General features: G+C 37.0%; 1 protein-coding gene across 1 annotated transcript in view; it reads left to right on the top strand.

Annotated features, from left to right (window-relative positions):
* The window catches only part of VPS41 (VPS41 subunit of HOPS complex), a 107712-nt gene extending 88656 nt beyond the window's left edge, over positions 1-19056 (top strand). The window contains exons 23-29 of the mRNA XM_065831630.2: positions 1825-1879; positions 2989-3129; positions 4646-4782; positions 12863-12962; positions 13765-13809; positions 15267-15346; positions 16917-19056. Coding sequence (XP_065687702.1) covers positions 1825-1879; positions 2989-3129; positions 4646-4782; positions 12863-12962; positions 13765-13809; positions 15267-15346; positions 16917-16997 — 639 coding nt within the window. The 3' untranslated portion in view covers positions 16998-19056. The remainder of the gene's footprint in view (positions 1-1824; positions 1880-2988; positions 3130-4645; positions 4783-12862; positions 12963-13764; positions 13810-15266; positions 15347-16916) is intronic.
* Positions 19057-19442: the final 386 nt, after the last annotated feature.

The raw sequence follows: 19442 nt of genomic DNA, 5'->3' as shown, positions 1-19442 counted from the left end.
GTGTACAACTCAGTTGAATTTACTGTCACTGCTAATTCCCTTATGACAAAAGGCTGAGGGAGCTGGGTCTCTTTAGTTTGGAGAAGAGGGATGATCTCATTAATGTTTATAAATATGTAAAGGGTGAGTGTCACGAGGAAGGAGCCAGGCTCTTCTTGGTGACAACCAATGATAGAACAAAGGGTAATGGGTACAAACTGGAACACAAAAGGTTCCACTTAAATTTGAGAAGAAACTTCTTCTCAGTGAGGGTGACAGAACACTGGAACAGGCTGCCCAGGGAGGTTGTGGAGTCTCCTACTCTGGAGACATTCAAAACCTGCCTGGACGCCTTCCTGTGTAACCTCATCTGGGTGTTCCTGCTCCGGCAGGGGGATTGGACTGGATGATCTTTCGAGGTCCCTTCCAATCCCTAACATTCTGTGATTCTGTGATCTCGTGTAGTAACAGTTTTTGCCATGTACAAATCTTTGTTCGAAGGAAATAAATAGGGTACCAAGAATTTCCCAGTTACCAGTATTTTCAGTTCCTGTTAAGCAGACTCCAGTGCAGTGTATAAAATCTAAAAAAAACATGATATTTGAACAAATACTTATTATTCATGCTTATTATTGCTTTAAAGCAATTATAAACCCAGCAACAAGAAGTAATTCGTGTTCTGTGAAAGTAAGCCAGTGTCATTGAAGTAGAGCTTGGAAAATGTTTTATAAAATGAACTGAAAGAGAAGTATCAATGTTCCCTGTTTTCCTCTAGAGGGAGCATGACAGTCAATAAACGTGCAGAATCCAGAAATACTGAATACCTGATACTTTGTAGTTTAAGTGGAAAGAAAAAAGGCTGTCAGATGTGCTTATAACTTATTAGTGTTATTCATACCCTCATTCCCCTGAAGGATCTGGTTGGTAATTCACTTACTCGTACCCTCAAATTCGTTTTCTGTATCTCTAATCTTCATAGTAACCTATCTCAAATAATTTGAGAATGGAAGGAAAGGTTAATTCCTACCTACATCTTTAGCTGTAGCTATATCTTATGCATTTATAGTTTTGATTTTCAAGTCTGGAAGTCTTTGTTGGTGAACAGTTGTCTTCACAAGAATGCCATGAATCTTGATATTGCTTTCTGCTTCCAAATTGGAAATAGACCTGACATTGTTTATGGCATATCAGCCCCGCCAATTTTGTGTTACTAAAAACTTGCTGGCAATCATTTTGGTAATTGTGCTCAGTGTTTGTCAACTATGAACAGATTCAGTAACTGCTCATGGTATTTAGCCCTCAGGTTTTTAATTCAAATTCACAAGAAATGTTTCCTCCTTATTCTTCTGTATTTGGGTCGGATTATTTTTGGATTTTCTTCTTGGAGGTCATGGATACAAAATATAGAGGGCACTTTTGGCCTCCCAAAGCCATTTGGGTTACCCTGAGGAGATCTACAGTCTTGTATTATGAATGAATGTCAAGTAGACCTGCATCATGAGAGATTTCATAAGTTCACCCACAGGAAGCAAGTCTTGACAGCAGATAATGCTTTTGGATTAACCAACTTCTGGAAGCAGAAGAAAGATGTTGCCAGTAGATTCAAAGTTAGAGGTTGGCATAGTCTTATATAAAAAAAAAAAAAATACCATGGAGTTTCTCTTCTTAATTAATTCCAGAGGACCTGACAGTGCATATTAAGAGTATTGTGTATTCCTGTCAAATTGAGTAATGCACCTTCATGGAAAAGTATCTTTACACCTCTTTCAGCATTTGTGATCAATAAAATATCATGTTACATGGTTCCCTGTATTCTCTTTCCCTCTCCTTTCCCTTGAATTCAAGGCTCTTGAGATCTGTCAACAGAGGAACTTCGTAGAAGAAACAGTCTATCTTTTGAGTAAGTAACACTCAGTGTGATAAATTACAACATGCTTTTAATATTGTCAAAGTTTATGCTGGGAAAATGTATTGTCTAATGTAATTTGACATGCTTTCCCAGAGACAAAGTTGGTATACAGACAGTAGTACTAAATAACCTCATTTAGAAAATAAAATTAAAAAAAAAAAATACTGGAGTATTCATTTGATGTCTTAACTCCATATATTGTGTTATTGCATTTCTGATTTGGTGTTTTTCTGGGGTTTTGGAGCTACTGGGGGTCTCTGGGGAACAGGCTGGGACAAGGGGAGTATTTTTGAGACAATCTCCAAGAGAAGAGTAATACTGTCAGTCTGAAGAGAGGGGAGAAATAAAACAAATGTTTTATTCTGATTACATCTCACAAGCTTAATGTTATCTTTTGCTGAGGTAGAAGATTATGTTACATCTTTCTCTTTCCACCCCCCCTGCCTTTTTTTTGAATAAAATTAATTGTAAATTAGCTCCCTCAGCAGTCCAAAGAATTTACCTCTGAATGGGAGGCATTGTAAGACTAACATTTTTATGGATGTTTACGTATTAGTCATAAACAAAATGGGAAGTGTTTCTTAATGTTTGTTTTAGTAAGAAAAATGTTTTGTGGACCACTTGAGGCAGAGTGGGATTTATTCATAGGTTTACTGAAATAATAGTTCAGTGTTTCTGCTGTTTCTTCTTCTTCCTGTAATTCTCCATGGATGTAAACTGCATTATACTTACTGCAAATTAAGAGTGTCCCTGCGGGCTTTTAAAGAGCGTATTTCATGTCGTAGTATGCATGCATACACATGCACACACTCCCCCTTACATTAGATGCTGCTGCAGTTCAGAGCCCCTAATATGACCCCACACATCCTTCAGAAAGACTCCAGGTCCCAGTCCAGCAAAGTTCTCCAAGTGCTTGTTCAGGTTACACTGATTGCTCTGGGATTTGCATCCATACATCAGATTAGATGAGATTTGGTTTTGATTGAGCTAGTCTGCGGCAACTTCACACTTAAAAAATTCATAGTGAAAGAGCTTCTTAAAGCACTGAGCATTGATAAGCACTAGGATTTATAGTCTCTCTACTTATTTTTTCCTTCTAGGCAGAATGGGTAATAGCCGGAGTGCCTTGAAGATGATAATGGAAGAATTGCAAGATGTAGATAAAGCTATTGAATTTGCCAAGGAACAAGATGATGCAGAACTTTGGGAAGACCTCATTTTGTATTCTATCGACAAACCGCGTAAGCAGGATAGTTTCTCAGAAGCCTTGGATATGTGGGTTTTTGTGCAGTGCTATTGCAATTAAAGGATTGAATTATCCATGTGCATGTTAGAGAAAGTGTTTATGGATGGCCAGGGAGGTGTCCTGGTTTGTAGAATACAACACAGCTGTCCTGCTGTGCATGAAAACTTCCAGTAAGGCAGCATGTGGGCATGCTACAGAATGAGTGCTTAGGGATTAACCATTTGACTAAGCTCTGCATAGTTATGCCCTTAATGACAAATTAAGGGGAGAATGGTGCTTTTAATTTAGCAGAATGAGGCTTTATTTTTAGACAGCCTGAAAACACAGTCTGCAGGCTTGATGAGGATGTTGTGTAGTGTGTTTATGGCAGCTGCTTCCATTTGAAATTCTGAAAATAAAGAACCTACACCTTTCTGCACCTCAGTAGAATAACAAATTTGTTTGTTTCTGTGGAAGAAAGGTAAGATCTCTGATAATGAGTGCATTTTGTCTTTCATCCATTATATGAATAGTGAGTCAAGTTTAAAGTTTAGATGGAAACGGGAACTGCCAGAATTTCATAAGCAACATCAGTTTTGTTTAGGAGACAGATTCAGACAGATTCTCATATGACTGAGAAAATAGAATTATTTTAGTTATGTGCTCCATTGGTTTTGCAGCCTCTTACGGGGCTTTAAATCAAGGCTTTGAAGTCTCTCTTGGGATCTCTTTTCCAAAGGATTGAATGTCTTGTAGAATTAGTGCCGGAATTCATATCTTTTCATCTCATGGCCACTAATTCTGGCAGGAAGAAGCAACCAGGATCTGTTAGTCCTGCAGAAGAATGGCATTCTCAAGTTACCCATAGTTAAATGCAGTTCATCGCTAAAAGTACTGCTACACTGCTACAGTGACATCTTTAAAGCAAAAGGGATTCAAAGCCTATAGAATTCTCTCAGTTCCATCTGCCCACATGCAGAGCAACTCCAGTGATATTCCTCCAGTTTGGGTATTGAAATAAAAATGCAGCCTTGAGGCTCGTCCTTCTAGTGTTTCATTTAGCCGGGTGCAATTCAAAAACCAAATACTTCTCTTACATCACTCTCACCAATGTTTAGAAGCACTTTTGATTTAGTTTACGTGCTTGAAAAATTGTTTTTAAACCCTGGAAATGAAATAGTCACATAATGCAGTTCATTTTCTGGCTCTGTTTTCATGAGTGCCCTTTTTATTGAATTGAAATCCATTATTTACTTGTGGCTTTTTGCTGGATACTCTGTTACCCCTTTTTTGCATGCCCTAGAAGTTCTGTGAATTGCCAGGTTGTATCTTCCTCTCTTACCCAAAGGCCCCTACTCAAGCAAATACAGCTGCGAGAAACATACAAAGGTGATATGAAAGAGGCTTAGTGTGGTCTCTTAGTAGAGAACTGTCAGAGAATCAGCCAAAGTCTGAATCTTGTCACCAAAGCATCCTTTAGTCAGGTATTTTGCTGCAGTTTTTCTTAATTCTTTGCCTCTTGGTTTTCACAGCTTTTATTACTGGTTTGTTGAACAATATTGGAACGCATGTGGATCCCATTCTTCTGATCCACCGCATTAAGGAAGGCATGGAGATTCCTAACTTGAGAGACTCACTAGTGAAAATTCTTCAGGACTACAACTTGCAGGTAAATGTTGCATTCTTCCTGTGATACTCATTTTCAGAGAGACAGCAAAACCACTTTGCTACCGAACAGCACAAGAAATGGCTATCATGAAGGTTTGTTCATTTTGTTCAGACATCTGTCATTGACACTGTGGGTTAATAGAAAAGGATGACAAAAAGGTTAGAAATTTGTCAAGATTAATAGTCTCTTCTCTTGATGGCTTCTAACACTTCTAAATCTCTTCCATGCTGTCGTAAGTCTGGTGGGTAAGTAGAACTGGAAGGACCTTGGGTGATTCAGACTATTGAAAAGTCTCATGACCAGTGTTTTTCATTCTATTTCGTATATGAGGAGGCAGAACGCAACATACCCTCACTAAAATATTCACCAGCTATTAGAGCCGTATGTTTGTGGTTGTCAGGAGGACGGGACCAGACTCCTTTCAGTGGTGCCCAATGATAGGATGAGGAACAATGGGCACACAGTGATGCATAGGAGGTTCCAACTAGACATGAGGAGAAACTTCTTTACTTTGAGGGTGCCAGAACACTGGAACAGGCTGACCAGAGGGGTTGTGGAGTCTCCTTCTCTGGAGACACTCAAAACCTGCCTGGACACCTTCCTGTGTAATCTACTCTAGGCCTTAGCAGGTGGGTTGGACTAGGTGATCTCCAGAGGCCCCCTCGAACCCCGGACATTCTATGATTCTGTGATGTTGTGTCATACAAACTAAAGGAAGATGAGCTTTTAAAATCCATTTCTTGTCTGTTGTGCAGAATTTGTTGATGTCTGTGCATTAAAAAAAAAAGACTGCTCATTGGATTATGGGAGTTCTTATCCCAGTATAATTATACACATATATGCAGTTCTCTACCTGACAGGTTTCTGAGGCATGTTAGTAAGAGCTTTCAAGGAGTGTACCCTTCAGTGTTCCCAAAAGTAACAACAGAGAGAGTTGCATTGCATACTTGAAATCTCCCTTCTACCAAAGGAGGCCTGAACTTGATTTCTCTGTGATGCTGCTCTGCACCATTCTACTGAAAGATGCAAGGATATAGAGCAGTTTTAATACTTCTAGTGTAACTATGCAGAGTCCAAGAAAACAGCCTAATAAGCAGCTAAAACTCCCATTTTCTGAACTTCATAAACATTTGTTTCCTATCTACTGTTAGTCTTTGGACATCTCAAGCAAATAGATGGGCTTGATGTTTTTTGGTAAGGTCATAGTTGGTCTCTTACCAGGCCAAGTAGAGCCTTCAGTGATGTCAGAAGCCCTTCTAAGAAGGCAGGGTTTAAGCCTTTCCAAGGCTTTTCCATTATTTTATTACCGTATGGGCTGTAGATTATGATTTTTCACGATTACAAAGAAGCATTTTACATGTCTTGTTCTTCAGACACTCGTTATGTGCAAGGAGCTATCCCAGAAAAACGGATATGTGTTTGCATATAATTCATATTCTAACATTACTTCCAGTTTTTAATTGACTTTATGAGATAATAATATCCTTTCAAAGTGATATTAGCTAAATAGCATGCTACGTTTGATTAGTTGCATGTTAATGTTGCTGCTGTCAGTACCCTGCTGCTTGTGGTGCTGATCCGCCTGTTCTTGCATTCTGTTGAAATCAAAATGTAATTTTTGGTGCATCTGCAGACAGACTGAGAAAGTCTTCTGTGCATAGCTGCAACTTTACATGTATGCAAAGTATATTGTGTAGCTTCAGACAAAGCTGATGACATAGTTTGGTCACATTTTGGGGAAAGAAGAATCTCTTTGTCTCCAAATACCTTTTAACAAAATTGCTTTGGGATTGAAAGGACATATTAAACTTTCAGAGTGATATCTAGAATTATTTGCTGTTAGCATTGAAGTGCTTCATGGATTTCAATTGAATTCATTTTGAAGTAGATTTGGATAGCTCGAGGGCTAAAATTACCATCTCATAGGAATAATAGAAATTAGGAAGCTTAACGTAATTTGCACTTAGCTTACTTGTACGATAGCAAAAAAATATAGCCAAAAAAGAGTGGAATTATTTCTCTTTAGAGAAATGTAAGCTAGAGTTTAAGATAAAGCTGCTCCTGAAGTGTTACAGGCAGTGTTAAAGCGCACCATTTATGACTAGACAGTGTGTCTACACTAAAATTTAGAGCTGTGATTGCAGCTCTTGCACACTCACCTAGGCAGCCTTAGATTGGCAAGCTCAATTTTTTTATAGCAGGACTTTATGCATTCAGCATGTGCTTCACGGTATGGCTGGGACTTCAAGTAAACGTCTAAACAGCCTCTTACTGCTCAGAGCAATTCTGCCCTGGTTTCATCGTTACTGCTGCCTCATTAGCTGTTTTAAAGCTAGCTTCAGCGTGTTGGTATGATGCCTGGTGACAGCTTCACATCGTGTTGTGTAGGTTCATGGTGAGAAGTCCATATCTTTTATTGTGGCCTGGCACAACTCTTTGGATTTTGGTAAAAACTTCCTGATTTGTATCACCTAACATACCAGATGTTTTGAACTCATACAGCAATCCAAATTTAATTGGCTAGGACTTTCTATAATTTAGTCTATTTGTATCTCGAGCTCTGTGTGCACATAAGTTTTATTGTTGCCATTTTCAAAGGCAAAAAAAAGAAAATCTTGTGCCATGATCCACAAAGGAGGGACGTAGGTCAAGTTAGAACCTGTTGCTTGGCTTACAAGTCGCTGCCTAAAACACACACTTTGGTGATCTTTTCATAGCGTTGGGTCCCCAAAAGGTATTGCAATTGTACCATTATTTTATTTAATTGTGGCCTCCTTTCGCAAGCCCTGATAAGATTGTTTTGTGCTTATGTAAGTATGTAACTGCAAATTTCCTATTATGCTCCTCAATTTCTATAGCAGTAAACTTTACATTAGATGTGATTTGAAATATGGGTAGGAGCTCAAAGCAGTGCCTTCAGCAGACTTCGTCTTTTTGAAAACAATTCTTCCCATCCCAGCAAAACCAAGTGAATCAAATTGAGTGGCTGCCAAAGCATGCCATATGTCTTGCAGTGTGCATTAGAGAATCCAACAAGGAAGTCTGCTAAGGCAACAGAATTTGTTGTAATTTTTTTTGATCTGGGATCTTCCCTGAATAGTTTTAAGGTTTTATTAATGTTGGCATATTTCTGACTGGTTGCTTCACTTTAACAAGTTACTGCCCGTTAGATGAACTGCTGCAGCTATCGTATGTGCTCCTTTAAGCTCACCTCAGTTCTAAAGTAATGTGTTTAACTTACTCCTTTGAAAATGAATTACTATCTGTTTGCTGCCAACCAACCAGTCATGGCACTAAGGTAGGTTTATATATTCTGTTCAGTAAAAATAAGATGTTGATTACATAAGACTTTGTTCTCAATCTACAATTTAATTTAAGTACTTCTAATTTACTTTTGCATTGGGGTTATGGCTCTGCTTTACAAGCAGGGATCTGTTAAGCTGCCCTATTCTTCAGGAATACCCTTTTTTAAAAAAAAATGCAGTTCTTCCCTGAACTTTGAGCTGCACAGACACTTCAATATTTTCCTAAGCCAGAAAATATTTAAGTGCTCGTTGAAGTGGTTTCTGAATTGGGATTAAAACTCCCAAGTGATTATTGTTGGTTGGTTTTTCCCTCCTGAGGATCATTTGTTGCAATGTTTTTTCTTTGTCATCATCTGAGTTAGTGTATTAAAACCATAGTAGATAATTAAGTGACACTGATTTATTGTAGTGATGAAAGTTTATTTACTGCTGAAATAATACTGATTTTAGTGTTTAGATATAGTAACATTCATAGACAATAAAGTTATGAAGACATAGACAACACAGTTATAGGTGTCTGAATTTTAGAAACAGTATTTATCAAGTAAAGTGTAGTCTAAAACTCATTTATTATACTTTATATCTAACTCCTGAAATCTAGTTCTTTGGTGCCATAAATTCGTAGATAATAAACTCCTGAAGTGTGTTGTCTTAAGGAGGAACCTGCTTATTTATTTGAAATGACACATTGCTAGCACATATTTTGTTCAATGGCAAATAAATCACACTCTTCAGTCAACATTCTCAACGTAACTAAATACCATTCAAACTTACAATGAGCTAATCAAATTGAACCAAGTCGTTGATACCCTGACAAAAGTTTAATAATTTTCTTTACTGCTCACATTTAAAAGTGTTTTCAAAGACACAGAATCAAAACTCAGCTTTATCTCCATACAACTGAGAAGTTGTTGTCAGTATGACGTTAGTTCGGTTTCCACACATAGACATTGCTTCTCTGAGACTCATACAGAACCTCTGTTCCCATTAGGAATTCACCAGTGCAATTGCTTTTAAAAACTCCCTTAGCCAACACAATTAGGGCAGTAATGCTCTTATTTGAAAAGTGCAGAAAATTGTAGCAAGATCAGCATTTACTAGTATTGCTATAAAAAATACAAATTCAGACTTTGTGTGTGTGTGTGTGAAACCAGTGCTGCCGCTGGTGTTTTTAGACAACTTCTTTGGACTGAAACTCATCAGTTGTGCAGTGGTTTGATTTTAACAAATATTTTCTTACTTAAATCTACAATTGAACTTTGTATTTGCCTTTTCAGTTCCCTGGAAATTAAATTGAAAAAGAATATGAAATGGTTCACACGTATTGAAGTGTCTGGTATGTGATTAGACTGTGGTCTTAATTTATGAATGAGGAATGCGGGAGCCTTTCTTAAAATAAGTCATGTCATCATGCTCCAGGTTTCTAAAGCATTATATCACACATTTCACAGAGCAGACTGACAGAAAAATCCCCATATTTGTGCACTTGTGAGTTGGTCATAAGCCTGTTACACTTTCTGAAGGTATAAAGTCAGTTTCTTTTCAGCTCTAGTCTATACCTGAGTAAAATTTAGGAAATGCTTGTGGTATTGGAAGAGATTTAAATACCTCCCATGTTTCAGAAGGAAAGGCCTGATTTCTCACCCTTTGTGTAACAATTTTTAGAAGAAAACTTCAAAATATATTTGTATTTTAAGACTCGTTTTCCTTAGCTTTAAATATAAAAGCAATTTGTTTAGATACAGTGCCTCTAGATTTTGTGGATTGGCCATTTTACTCAAATATGTTGACTTATTAGTTTGTACTTTGACTGAACCTGCAGTAACTCTGATGGATAATAGAGATTCATCCATTCATAGAATTCACATCTATCCATTCATAACAGAGGATATGAACTAATAGGCCCCCATGATAATCTGTTGAATGTTGCTCGAAAAAACACCTGGAAAAATTGTTGGGTTTTGCTCCTGAACATGAATAAGCTGCTGTTCAGACACCTTGGAGGTACTAGTGGGTGTATTGCAGCCTGCACAGAGGGACATCTGCCTTTTGGTTGGAAAGACTGAAAAGAATATGTTTTTAATTACGCTTGTGATGCCATTTGGAAGAATTCGGTTGGTTTGCCTTGAGAAACTTGGAATTCTTTGAGTGCTAAGCTGAAACCAGGCATGAATTTGTTCCCAGAGCTTTGAGTGTACCCTTTCAAATTAACTGCATACTGCAGTGTTTTGATTTAAAGATGTTAGGCATTTGTCAATCAGGACTTTTTAAATTAAATGTAATTTTTTATGGCTTCTGATTTTACTTATACAGTAGCATCAGTCAGAAATTGAACTAGAATTCTTTTTTGCAGTAACTGTTTTGATTCCAGAAGTTTGTATTAATTTCTTGAAAAGCATTATATCTGCTTAAATCTTCTTTTTCTAGCTGTGCAGTGCTGTCCTGCTTGTGCTTACAGTCATGTGCTTTTAAAAGGTAAACAAGTTCAGCTTTGTAAGACTTTGTTACATAGGTAGCATTCTCTTTTAAGTCCTATTTCATTTCCCCAGAAACTGGTTTTATTAGATTTATGCTTGATGTCAGTTTTAATTGATTTAGCCTAATGTTAGGGCACAGAGTTATACGCTTCTCCCATCTTTTAATATAAAGAAGTTGATTCAAAGGTTCCTTCTCCCTCTGTCTCACCTCCAAATTCCCTCTCCTGCTTCTCCTCCTGTAACTCTTAAATTATCCACCTCATCTTTGAGCTATTCAAAGGTGTTCCTGCAGAAGTGTTGGGATTTATTACCTTGAGATCCAATATATTACAGTCTTCATTGTGATTTTTCCTTTAATATATTAATAGTATAATAACACTAGCTGCCTATTGTATTCCACTTGTAGCAAAAGAAGGTCTGACAAACAGTCATTGAATGTAGTTTGGCAAAATCTTAGTAGACTTTAGATAATTCTGGGAAAAATAGTGCATGTGTCTTATAAGGTATTTCTGTTACTTCTACTTTTTAAGGCATCAAATAGTATCGAGGTTTTCCGTTGACTAATGGTGTCTACTATTTCACTCTTTATTTTTCTTTTTTAAAATGAAGCTTTCCTATTGGCATGCTGGATTTTAAGTAGAAAATAGTAAATTATGCTCTCCTCTGCATATTGCTGTTCTGCCCCTCTCATTTAACATGCTTACTTTGCCCCTTTTACTTAAACATGGGATTTTCCATCTGCTTATGCTGAGTGCAGCCAGCAAAGACCAAAGTGTAACCAAGACCTCATCCGCTCTAAGTTATTTACCTGTCTTTGGGATATAATTTACTGATCAAGACTATTTTGAATCAGGGAAGCCCCAGTTCTGTGAGACAGCCTCATCCTCTTGTCTGTGCAAAAAGTTTCTAGTAATTTTTTCAAAGCTTGTCACATTTTTCTTTATTTAAACCAGAATTTACCATTGTCTGTTGCCCTTGGATAAAGTTGGAAGGGGAGAGACTTACTCAGATAGTTCCTGAGATTATCACAGATAAAAATGATTAGTTTTCTAAGTGTTTGTCTTGTAGAGCTGCATTCAATTTCTGATGCTCTGAAGAGGTTTATAGCTCAGTGTGTCTAATATTGGAGAATGTTATTTACCCACTGACATGCCCAGTTTGACATGCTCAAAGTGTTATTCAATTTCAATTTTTATAATGTATTTGCATTTGCAGTCTTAACTCCATATCATTCTTGGCAGCATGCCCTTATTACTTCACAGCGTGTATGCGAGAAGATAGGGTTTTGGACAGTGTTCTCCTGGCTGTAAAATCTGTTATATTTCTTCCTAGGTATTTGAATTAGCTGTGTCTTGGACTACTTTAGAATACTTGGTGTCTCCTGTAATGCAAATAGTGATTGGGAGAAAGGAATGGACATTGCCACTTTATACAACTGTTTTGGTAGAGTTGTTCAGCTTAAAATTGATTTTGAACCTCTTTCAAAAGCACTTTTGAGAGGAATCGTTTTGGAAAACAAATTTCCGAACATCAGTTCAGGAGGAGAAAGAAAAGTCCAGAAGACTTATTTGGGTTTTTCATATTTTCATACTTGCTTCATTAAGTATGGTGAAATAAGTCTCTGTACAATCTTGGTGCCTTTGATTCCTTTTTACGTTTCATGGTGTTGTCAGGCAATGACATATCAATCTAATGATAAATATTAAATAAGTAGAAAGGGGGCTGAGATTTCTGCTAAGGAGGAGTGAACTCTGGACCTTTGGTTGGTTGTATTGGGCATTTGATACCGCTTACTAAATAACACCACAGCAGGAAATACATTTGAACAAAGTAAATTTTGAATTGCTATGTTTATGATTATCAAATGCCTTTCCTAAAGAAGACAAGAAAGTTGTAGGTAGAAACAGTTTTGAAATGGTTTGGAAAACAATTGTGAGTGGCACTGTAAAAATCTCTCTCCATTGTATTTTGTTAAGACCAACTCATAGGAAGAAGATAATAATTTATGGCAATGATATATTTGTAAATGATTTGACTTTTTGAGGTGTGTTTGGTTTTTTGTGGGTTTGTTTTTTTGTGGTTTTGGTTTTGTTTTTAATATTGGGGACGGGGGGGAGGTATTTAGATAGAGGTGGTGGTAACAGGAGGTTCCTTCTTTCCCTCCTTTAGAATAGCTTGAAATGTGTTAAGCATTCCTTGCACTCTCTTTGGCAGCAGAAACCCAGTGGAGACTTCCCAAGATAGTTGATATGCCCGTCTATTCAACAACCGCTGTATTTCGTGTTCTTTGCACAACAGATCTTGCTGCGGGAGGGCTGCAAGAAGATACTCGTTGCTGATTCTCTTTCTTTACTGAAGAAAATGCATCGAACTCAGATGAAGGGTGTTCTAGTAGACGGTGGGTACAGAAGAAATGTGGGGACTTTCAAGGTTTTGAAGTCTTTTACTTTGTTTATAGACCCAAGTCACGTGATGGTCCACTTTGGAAGCTGCCCAAAAGCCTGAATATTGTACCTTATTTGTGGAGTGTAGTAAGATACTATAATAGCCGCTTTCCCGTTTGCAAAGAAACTACTCATATCTCAAAAACTACGAGGCCCAGCGTGCAGCTTTTTCTCTTGATCAATCTCTGCATAGCCAGTAATGTGCTGTGTCCCACAGTGTGCCTATAAATGTGAAAAATGCCGTTCAGTACCAACATGAATAATAAGATAGAAGTAATCTGTAACCAAAGCAAAAGCTACAACATAGTTTTCAGAAATAGATGAAAATATGCTGCAAGGTGCTAATGTTGCATTTGAGCAGTGCTGGAATTCACACCAGCTGGGTGTTAATACCAAGAGGCAAAAGCTGATGGAAGGAGAGAGGATCGGAGCTTCTGCTGCAAAATCCTGCAGAAAAATAAGCCACCCTCCTTTTTTTCAGTTTGACTCGTGCCTCTACAGCGCTGATCCTAAGCAGCCTCACTCCTGCAAGTTCTGCCATTATCAAAATCAGAAGATTTCTCATGCTGTAAATAGAAATGCTGCTTCAGTATTGCTCTTCAGTTTTTAACAGACTCTGTTAGGCATCTTAAGTAAATGTTTCAAGACCAAGCTCCATTTCTGTAATAGCAGTATGGTCATGCCTGCTTTATATAAAAAAAAAAGAAACTAGATGTTTGTTAACAAAGCTGTTACTAGTTTGTTTTGTTTTTCCAGAGGAGAATATTTGCGAATCATGCCTGTCTCCAATACTTCCTTCAGGTAGGATGCTTTTCTAGAAAAGAGGAGATAAACTATTTTTGGTTTGTTTTTGTGTTTAGAGGAACTACTGTTTTATTCCTAGAAATGTGTAGTAGTCTCCCTTGTTAATCACTGTATACATTTCAGTCGCTTGTGCAAAGCTTGCTTATGAATTCTGACATGGGAGTGGAGTCTAATTTAAGCTTTATGGTTGCAGTAAATAGAGATTTTTCTTTCTTATTCATCCTTAACTTACTTATTTTCTGCTTTGAAATACATGGAATGGAAGGCAACTTTTAATTCCATCAATATACATGTTCTCAAAGATTTTTAGAACCACAAAATTAAACTGTTGCCACGAAATTTTGTCCAACTCTGGTGAATGACTTAGGCTGAACTTGTAGATTATAAAGTTTTATGGAATATACTTTTTGTCTGAGTGATGAAAACTTTTGGCTTCAGTCACTGCTGTCATATTTGAAACAAATTCAACTGTAGTTTTAAAACATCTTCTAAAGTTAGTCTTGAAACTAGAAATTCAGGATGTAATTTTGAAGAGGTATATTCTGCAAAGCAACAGTAGTTCAGAAATACCAATATAGTTTCTGAGCACTTTAAGAAGAAATAGTTTTACCAGGAGAATATCTGTCATGGCATCTTCAAACAAGAATACACAAGACAAAGTATATGTATGGACCTATATTTTTGTTTGCCAAGTGTACATAGCTCAGTAGAATCACTTGCAGTTTTTCGATCTGGTTTCTACAATTTTTCACTTAAATAAATAAAAACTGTACTATGATCACATGCACCAGCATACAGACCAGAGCAGTCACGTGGTGACAGAAAACCTGGCAGAGCTGAACGTACCAGTGCCTTGAGGCCTGTGTGTTGAGGGAATGGGAGCCAAGGAATCAAATGTGGATGATGCTGATGAGTGAGACCGTTATTCTTTGGATATGTGGATGTTGTATGTGGGCTTCTAAATGGGCTAAATATTCATGTGGGAATTGAAAGGCACATCATGCACATAGGCAGCTTCTTGCCAAATTTGAAGATCGTGGTGTACAGCGTAGGCGCTAGAACTGCTTGATGTTCTGGTTCTCCCTTCACTAGCGCAAGGATTATTTCACTAAGTTTTCTTCAAAATGGCTGAATTACTTAGTGGTAGTGTACTTTTCTCCCTCACCAAATATAACATGTAGCACATATTTATCTGAAAAATTTCTGCTGAAGAGGTATACAGCATTTAAATCACAGAATAAAATTATCTTGTAACTCGATCACTGGGAGAAGTTACCTGAAGCCAATCACTCTCCATGGTTTCTATGAATAAACCAGAATAATTTGGAAATTAATTTGATAGGTGTTATTTGATGTTGCTATGTGTATAATGGAAGGCAAGTATATACTGCTGTAGCCACTGAATCATTTGTTTCACTGCCCTGTTGTAATGAATTTACTTTTATCTTTCCCAGATGCATCCAAATCCTTCAACGTGGTTGTGTTCCACTGCAGACATATGTTTCACAAAGAGTGTCTCCCAGTATCTAACACAGTAAGGAACTAACTTGATCTCTCTGACACCTTTGCCAAAGATAAAAGGACAAATTATTTATTTTGTCAACTGTGGAGAAGGGCGTGGGTCTATCAGGAATTATCATGCGATTACACTGATTATTTGTGATGATACCCCATAGTAGTGTGTGACTAAGAAAAGGGAGTTTAGGACCACTGCAACTAAAGTTCATCCAATTTAGAAAGAAATTGCTGCTGTTTGAGAAGCGTTTAATTACTTTCTGCAATCTGAATATGTAATGCAACTTTGAGACAGGCAGGGAATACGACCTGTTTGGCTTTTTTTTTTTTTAATATTTTGTGTTGCAGCTCTCACTTTAAGTATGTTTAATTAAAGACAGGAATAAAGATATTTTCTCAAGTGAACCATATTAAATGATTCTGGCCTGGAAGAAAAAAAACACTCATTTCAGAGTGAATATTTAAGTATCTTTGTATTCATCTTTATGCTCAAAGCATGTTTTTGTTCATCAGGAAGAACTTTTTTTTCAATGAAAACAAACCATAAAAGTGAATTCTAGATATAACAAGTTTTGAATTTAGGAATGAAAGTGTCAGAATGGTAATGAAGAAAATGAAATTTAAACTGATTCTGTCTCTGAAAATGAACATCTAGTGAAAAAATAACTTGGGTGAGTCACTTAATCTGCGAGTAACCAAGCAAAGTGCTTGTAGCCATATGGTACAACATGTATACTTAAATATGTTACGAAAATCTTAATGAATTAGATCATTTGCATGAGAAAGCTCAACAACTAGTAAATATTTATTCAAACAATGTTTACCACACATTTAATTTGTTGAGAAATAATCTAAAATGTATCTAGTGTTTTCAGTTTTCTGGGACAGATAACTTGTCAGATGGGATTTTTAAATGTGACATGGATATTATATGATACATATTCTATAGTACATATGAATACACAGCTATCTGCATATATCTGTGCCAAATTCTCCACTGCTACAGTATTTCTTGGCCTTAAGTAATCACTTGTGTTACTGATATTTTGATACCAGTGACATACTGAAAGGAAAGTAATGCATGCATAAAGCATCGCACAGAGCTAAACGCAGGAGTAACAACAGACATACATTTGATATCAAATTGACAGTATTCAGGACATATTCTCAGCTGTTGGAAATGTGGGGCACTGTCCAAAGACAGAGCTGTGACAAAGGCATCCAGTGGTCAGCAGAGTCAACCAAGTGACTTACTCTCTTATGTATCTGTGAAGATAACCAGTGATACTTCTGACTCTGTATTTTTCATTTTTATTGTGGAGGAAATTCGACTTTGATCTCCTTGAGGGTGGTGATGATGCACTTGGAGTGGGGAGGTGTACTGCCCTCTGACTCCAGGACAGCCTGCGTTATTATTATGTTCTTCTATAATACATCACCTTCCTACATCTTTCCTTAATGTGCTAATAGAGAAGAGCCTGACTGTGAACAGTATCATTGAGAAAGGCATTAGCATGTTTTTTTTATCTTCCCACTTTCTAACGTGGCTACATTTCTCTAAGAGTTCTTATTTTATTTTTGATTTCTAGGTATCTCCTGTCCAGTTCTGCAACATATGCAGTGCCAAGCACCGAGGGCCAGGAAGCGCAATACTGGAGATGAAGAAATAGGAGTCCCATAGTTCTCCATGCCAGTCTGTGACACCAACTATTTTAGGACCATGCAGAGCCACTGTAGTTTGTTAGTCATCATCTCTGTATATAATTCTGATTGTGATTTAAAACTGGTTCTGTAAGTTGTCCAGCTGATGGAACATTTTCAGGAAAGTGAAAATGTGAAAACCTTACCCTAGTAAGTCTTTGTTGTGCAATGCATATGTCACTGTTCCTTTGCTCAGCTTGTTACCCAACTCTGGAACAGAAAAGAGAAATAAAATGGGAAGGAAAAAAGAGTTTGGAGATTTGTGCTTGCTGTCAGTTAATATTCTTTACAGTTCGGAGCCATATCAGGCTCATTGTTAGTTATTGTGAAGAAAAATGAATTGCCATGAATTCTGCTCACCAAACTACTTCAGTCCTGATTTAGTCTGTTAGTGAAATGTTTAACTTGAGACCCATGTGAGCCTGGCTGCTTTCAATGGAACTGCTCGAGGACTTGAAGCTGGAGGTGTGCTAGCTCATACATTAAATTAACAAACTCACTAACTGTTCATTCCATGCATTAGCAATTTACCTTGGTTTGTGATAAACTGATCATTTTCTCAGTTCATTTTCACAATGTAACACTTTAAGGTGGGCCTTTCTCATGCTAAACTCATCCAGAAACTTTATTTTTGAATGTCAGCGGTAGGTCTTTACGCTTATTTTACAAGTGTGGTTGTAGTGTACGATTTCATTTAAGGACTGGGGAAAAAAAAAATCTGACCTTTCAAAGATAAGATCTCTAGAAGTCTATTTTGGCCTTAGCAATTTAATGGCTGTTAAATAAATCTATTTGGACATTAACAAATCCAAGGGAGGTGATAATGTTCTCTGATTAAATATAAGCAACTTTTCCCTAAGAAAAGTAATTTTTCAGAACTCCCAAGATAATTTTCCTCTTTTTAATAACTGGAGTTTGAAAGTAAAAATATATGGGTTTACTATCAAACTGTGAAATTTAAAGAAGTACTTAAAACCATGAGTTCTGAAGCAACAGTATAGTAATACTACAGCGTATCTTTAAAACTGGAAAATATAACACCTCTAAGATATTCTGTGACTTACTCCCATGTAGGCACACCTTAAAATAATTTATATTGGAGAAACCTGGATTTCTAGTTTATGTAAATAAATTATACTCGTTTCATATCCTCCTGGCAGTTAGCTGAGCTGGTGTAGCGATCTGAAGAGTGATTTTTGTTGTCCACTGTGTAGATTGGTATAATACTGGAATAAAATTTTAAGTGCATTAGGATTTACTCTGCATGATTACAGAAGCAAAATTATCGTTAAAAGGATAGATTTCAAAAACATAGCAATTGTATTGTGATAATACAGACAGCTGAGGAAAAAATAAAAAGTGGTGCAGATTGTTTATGGACATGCAGTAGATGAAATGACGGAAGAGCAGAAGCTTCTTAATGCAGAGCATAGTCCGCGTACATCAGGTTTCATCCATAAGAATTACTGCCTGGCTTTGTAGCCGTTCATTTTCAGCAGCTAGTACAGATTCTCAGGTATATTGTTCATTTATCCATTCTTCACTACACTGTTCAGGAAAGCTGCTTTGATTCCTAGTAAACGAAATGCTCCAGTGAGCTCAAGGGCTGTTTCACCATGATATTTGAGCTATTGCATGCCTGTAGACAAGTTTAGAAACTTCTTAAAAAAACTCTTCCTCAGTAGCTTTAAGCAGCTTTTATATATTATACCCTAAGAATGCACTGTGTGAAGCCATAAGCGATCAGCTTGCAGGAGGAAAAAGTCGAATTACTCCTATGCAGTTATTCCAAAAAGTGTTCTGTAGCTCGGAGTTATATGATAATTTAAAGCAGGTATGTTGTTTACTTCAGATTGGCCTTAAATTCCAAAAAAGCATTTGAACACTCAGTGACTCAGTTTGCTACCCTGCCATCACCGGCAATTGCATTGCATTATATCCTGGCATATTCTTTGCATTATGCAAGTAATTTTAAATCACTGTATGAAAATCTAATCAAAATCTTCAATAAATCCAAAGCTTCTTTCATTTGGGCTTCAGGGACTACCCTTTTTGTGTTCCCAAATTCTAAATTTGCTCATTAAGATTCAACACGAAATGTACAGTCCTGACTTTGATTCACTTTTCTTCCTAAGAAACCTTCACATCATAGAAAATTTCTGAGGTTAGAGTCTAAAATATTCAACTACCCAAGAGCTTTTCTTCTGGAGAACAGTTCTGCCTAAGAAGTAGTCTTAAAGTTGCATAACCTTTCAGAAAAGGACAGAATAGCACTTACCCATTTTCACCAGAGCTCATTTAAGATGTCAATCCATTTATCAAAGTGCTTGTTCTTATAACTAAGGTAAAATTAAGGTGAATTGAACAAGGGAAATACTGGTTTTTTTTTTCACTGATCCATCCAGTTCTGTATA

The sequence above is a fragment of the Patagioenas fasciata genome, chromosome 2 (genome assembly GCF_037038585.1).
Source record: "Patagioenas fasciata isolate bPatFas1 chromosome 2, bPatFas1.hap1, whole genome shotgun sequence".
NCBI lineage: Eukaryota > Metazoa > Chordata > Aves > Columbiformes > Columbidae > Patagioenas > Patagioenas fasciata.
This window is presented reverse-complemented; position numbering and strand designations above follow the sequence as displayed.